General features: G+C 62.1%; 2 protein-coding genes across 2 annotated transcripts; one reads left to right on the top strand and one right to left on the bottom strand.

Moving 5' to 3' along the window:
- Window positions 1–307: 307 nt before the first annotated feature.
- MIND_01342900 (uncharacterized protein) lies at window positions 308–1,880 on the bottom strand (the record flags this gene model as incomplete). The annotated part of the gene is made up of 2 exons (XM_037369871.1): window positions 308–1,498; window positions 1,551–1,880. The coding sequence occupies 2 exons, from the start codon at window positions 1,878–1,880 to the stop codon at window positions 308–310; spliced, it is 1,521 nt and encodes a 506-aa protein (XP_037213427.1).
- Window positions 1,881–2,280: 400 nt separating this feature from the next.
- MIND_01343000 (uncharacterized protein) lies at window positions 2,281–3,844 on the top strand (the record flags this gene model as incomplete). The annotated part of the gene is made up of 4 exons (XM_037369872.1): window positions 2,281–2,523; window positions 2,615–3,373; window positions 3,430–3,715; window positions 3,765–3,844. 4 exons carry the CDS (start codon window positions 2,281–2,283, stop codon window positions 3,842–3,844), a joined length of 1,368 nt encoding a protein of 455 aa, XP_037213428.1.
- Window positions 3,845–4,737: the final 893 nt, after the last annotated feature.

Consider the following 4,737-nt stretch of genomic DNA (forward strand, 5'->3'; position numbering starts at 1 on the left):
AGACTGTGTTCAAATCATGATTTCAAGCTGTATATGGTAGTATCCAGTGTGTAGATGAAAAAGAAATTAGGAACATGATGGGCACAATAAAGATATCACTAGTAGAGCCCACTAACCCGCTTGCTTTTGCGCTTGGGAAGAGTACTGCGAATGAGAATATCGAACCTCGACATTCTTCAGGGGATAGTAATATCGAACAGCAATCGGAGAACATCATCGCACTATTAATACTCACAGCGATACAATACCATACGTCTAGAGCATATGAGACATAAGAACATAGTGACAGTCCATCGCCGCCCGCTCGTCACGCCGCGCGCACCGCGCTCGCCGTCGTCGGCGTCCGCTCCCCCGGCTCGAGCAGGACGCGCGACCTGAGCAGGACCGTGCGCGTCCACGTGCCCGTCCCCGGGACCTTATCCAGGCGCACGAGGCCGAGCGCACACGTGCACAGCACCAGCGCCGCGTCCCCGTCTCCGTCTCCGTCCCCTCCCTCTCCCCCCGCCTCTTCCTCGCTCTCGGCAACCATCGTCGCGCCGTCGAACGGCCCGCCCGGCAGCGCCGCGAGCGTGCGCAGCTCGCACGCCGCGACCTCCGCGCCGACCGCGCGGTTCAGCCCGCGGGCCAGGCTTACCAGCCGCGCGATCCGCGCGCCGAACTCGGGCCGGTCGCCGACGAGCGCGTGCAGCGCCGCGGGCGAGCTGCGGAAGCCCGCCGCGAGGAGCACGTTCACGAGCGCGTCGACGAAGTACGCGCCGAGCGCGGGCGCGGGCTCCGCGGCGGGCCCCGGCCCTGGCCCCGGGCCGAGGACGAGCGCCTGCACGTGCGCGTGGGTGAGCGCGCGCCAGCGGCCGGCGGCGGCCTGGGAGAGCGCGGGCGTCGCGCGGATGCGCTGGTAGATGTCCGCGAGGAGCTGCTCGTCGTCGGGGTCCGCGAAGAACCACGCGGCGCTCATCCAGCGCGCGTACTCGGCGAGCCCGCCCTGCACCGCGTGCCGGACGCGGCGCGCGTCGGCGTGGTGCGACGCGGACCGGAGCGCGGCGACCATCTCGGCCCCGAGGATCTCCGTGGCGCGCTCGAGCACGTCGGCGAGCTCGGGCGTGGTGTAGTCGACGGGCGGGGCGTGCGCCTTGTCCTCGAACTCGAACGCGTCGGCGAAGAACGCGGCGGCCTCGGCGAGCTCGGTGTTGAGCGCCTGCACGAGCACGAGGACGGCGTGGTCGGTGAGCCTGTCGTCGGGCGGGAGGCGGGCACGTGCGGCGTCCAACAGCTGCAGGGCGTCGTTGTGGTCCTGAGAAATCTGCGCGTTGGTGGCCAGCAGATCCTGCAATTGTTCGTTAAGTGCGGCCTGCTCGGCCTTCAGACTCTCCATCGCCCGCTGTTGCTCCACCTCCCGCCGCTGTGCGGCATCCACTGCACTCTCTAGCCGCGCCTCCGCCGCCTCCAGCCGCTGGGCCGCATCTTCCTCCCGTGCGTCTCTTTCCTGGACAACGAGCGTCTGTCGTCCCGAGTTCAGCCCCACACCCTTGCCTGCGTAGCGGGCGACATACCAATCGCTCCCGCTCCCGCTCACCCTCCTCTGCCCTTTCCCGCCAGGCCTGACACTGGCTCTCGAGCGCGGCCACTCTGGCCTGCGCCGCTCTCAGCTCCTCCCTGTCCTCTTCGGCCGTCCCAGTCGCCTTCCCGTGTCCGTTCGCCCGCTCCTTCCCCTTCTTCTCTTTCGCCGCCTGGGAGGCAGAGCCCTTCGAGGACCGCCGGAAGAACCCCAGCGCCGCCGTCGTCATCGCCAGCAGCACCACCACAATGGTCGCCTTCGTCGTGCCCGTCCCAGTCGCAGGCGTTGCAGGCGTGAATGCGCTGGCAGCGGGGGCCAGGGACATGAGCGTGCGGATGAAGAATAAGCGCGGGGGGCGTGCCCGCCGCGAGCCTGAGCCCCAGCCCCAGCCCCACTATGACCCGCGCCGGAAACATGAGGCCGCAACGGTGGAAAGGCCGTGATTCGCCTGGCGCAGGCGAGGCGAGGCGAGTGCGCAGGGTGCAAGACGCATGTCGCACCGTCCCTGCGCACGCGCCGCGTGTCTCTGTCCATCGCCAGGGCCACGGCCGCGCAGGGTAGGACACGACAGGGACCGATGCGGTCCGGCTGCCTCGTGGCGCGGAGGAAAGATCAAAGTCACCACGTGCTATGATATGTCAACGGCCTCATTTGGTAATTACCGGCCCGGAAGCTGATCGAAGCCGCCAGCCATTCCCGCGGTCGATCCTTGCCTCTTTCCCAGCATGAGCGCGCTCCCCGACGAGCTCTGGCTGGCCATCCTCGAGCATCTGTCGCGCGACAGCACAGCCCTCGCCGCGCTGGCCCTGGCTAGCATGGACCTGGCGCGCCTGACACGCCATCGGCGACTGGCGGAGTTCGATCTCTACCTGTGCCCCAAGGCACATTCGCAGCTGCGGCCGCCGCGGCGCCACGAGGCGCGGAAGGGGCGGCTCGGGTTCGCCCTGCGCGCCGACGTAGCGCCGTGGGTGCGCCGCGTGCGCGTCAGCGGGGCGCCCTGTCCGCTGTTGCTGCTTTTCTTAGCCTCTGTGCACCACTTCCCCGCGCTGCAGACGATAGTCTTCTGCAACATCCACCTCGACGTGGATGCGCTCCGCCTGCTCTACTCCCGCCCCGGCGCACTGCACCCTCTCCGAGCTCTATTTCACCGAGGACTGCACGACTGCGTCGCTCGACGACGTCAGGGATGCGGGCGTCCCACGCTATGCGCTGACGAAACTCGGCGTGGCGGAGTCCTCCGCGCTGCACCCGCCCGCGTCCGAGGCGCTCTGGGCGCCGTTCCTCGCCGGGCAATCCACGCGGCTCGTGGAAGTCTATCTCGGCGTGCTGCCGCACGAATGGTCCGCCCATCTGGACGCCATGCCCGCCAACCCGCACCTCGCGACGCTGCACTGCGTCTGGTCGGCCAGCGCGATGCGCGCCAACCTCGCCCTGCTCCGCAAGTTCCCGAACCTCCGCGCGCTCTCCGTCAGGCTGTTCAACACCGGCGCGGCGTACCGGCACGCCGCCGACAGCAACAAGACCCCCGATCTCCCGCGCCTGGCGCACGTCGTGCTCGACCACCCGCCGTTCCTCGCGCTCTTCGCACATCTTGGCGCGCTCGCCGCCGTCACGCTGCCGCCGTGCAATCCCGCGCAGCTCCGCGATCTCGTGACCAATGATCCCGGCATACGGGCGCTCGCGCCGCGCCTGCGATATCTCCATCTGAAGATCCTCCCCGTGCCGAGCTGGCGGCACGCGCTCCTGCCGCTCGGCGCCTTCTCCGGCCTGCGGCATCTGTGCCTGGAGCTGCCCGTCCCCCTCGCGCCCGTCGATGCGGTGCGTCGCGCTTTTTCTGTTCCCCCATGCCCGTTCCTCACCGCTCCGCGCTCTAGCCCCTGCTCCGCACCGTGGCGCCCACGCTGCAGACGCTCGCGGTCAGACACAGGGCGCCGGGGCGCTCGGTGGATCGCGCTGCAGAGTCTTCCGCTGCCCGCGGTGCCGATACCAGCAGTGTGCCCGCGGAGACAGCGCAGCTGCGCGCGGCCATCGTCGCGCAGTGCCCTCTGCTCGCGGCGCTCTGGCTGGACGTCTCCGTCGGCCGCACCGCCGGCGCCGACGGCGGGACGTATGTCTGGGAGCGGGCGGGACCGAGCGGCACGGAGCGGCAGATTTACAAGGGTGCGCGCTGTTCTGTCTATGCCCACTGGCACGACACTGATGTGACTAGGTACCAGGGCTAAGCGCCGCGAGTTTACCGAGTGGTGGGAGAGCTACACGCCGAGCATTCGGAGGATCTGGAAGCCGTAATAAGTACAGTTCATTGATTTATAGGCTTCGGAATGCTCATTTCCATTCCAAATATTTAAAAATGGTAATATATGACTCTTAGGGCTCCAACCAGATTGTAAAATAAATGCAAACGGTCCAAAAATGTTTGAAAACTGTTGATAAACATTTATAAAGGGTTACATCTTACTAAGGCTGTCCATGTCAATGCTGGGGGAATGACCAGCCTTGAAGCACATGTTGGTAAGCAAAGCTTGCATCAACGCTTGAGTATCTATGCAAGGATGCCAAGATTCACATTATTAGTGACATATATGGCTAGCCTATTATAATATTATCATGCAAAATGCAGAATAATAATATAACAATATTGTAATATAGTCCTCTGCACCATAATATATCCATAATATCAATTATATAACATAAAAATATTAACGTGAAATATTGTAGTAATAATGATAATCATATGGTATAATAATAAATTACAATATAGCAATGGCCAGCATTAACACTGATACATACAGCTGGTTTTTCCACTTGCTTATCAACAGGGTTTATGCATCTTGCTTTTTAACAGTCTTTCTGCACTGGTATTGGCAGGCCTGAGATGGGACTGCCTAATTAGGATCAAATCACAGCAAATTTCAGAAAAAAAAAATTGAAAACCATTTAAACTGTTTGTTTTTTTATTGTTTTTTTTCCGTTTGCAAACATTTGCAAATGGAAATGGTTGGAGCCCTAATGACTCTCATTACATCTTCCAATATCCGGCTGTTCGTGTGAAGTGTTCCACCCTTGACAAAGCGACACTGTCCAATTGGAAACCAACATATCGTAGTCACAGTTATCATTTTCATCTAGTTTATATCAATACGTGGATGGTGCACATGTTTTCTCATATAGGAACTGTATAC

This window comes from Mycena indigotica, assembly GCF_014461135.1.
Source record: "Mycena indigotica strain 171206Taipei chromosome Unknown Mind.scaff0016, whole genome shotgun sequence".
NCBI classification, from domain to species: domain Eukaryota; kingdom Fungi; phylum Basidiomycota; class Agaricomycetes; order Agaricales; family Mycenaceae; genus Mycena; species Mycena indigotica.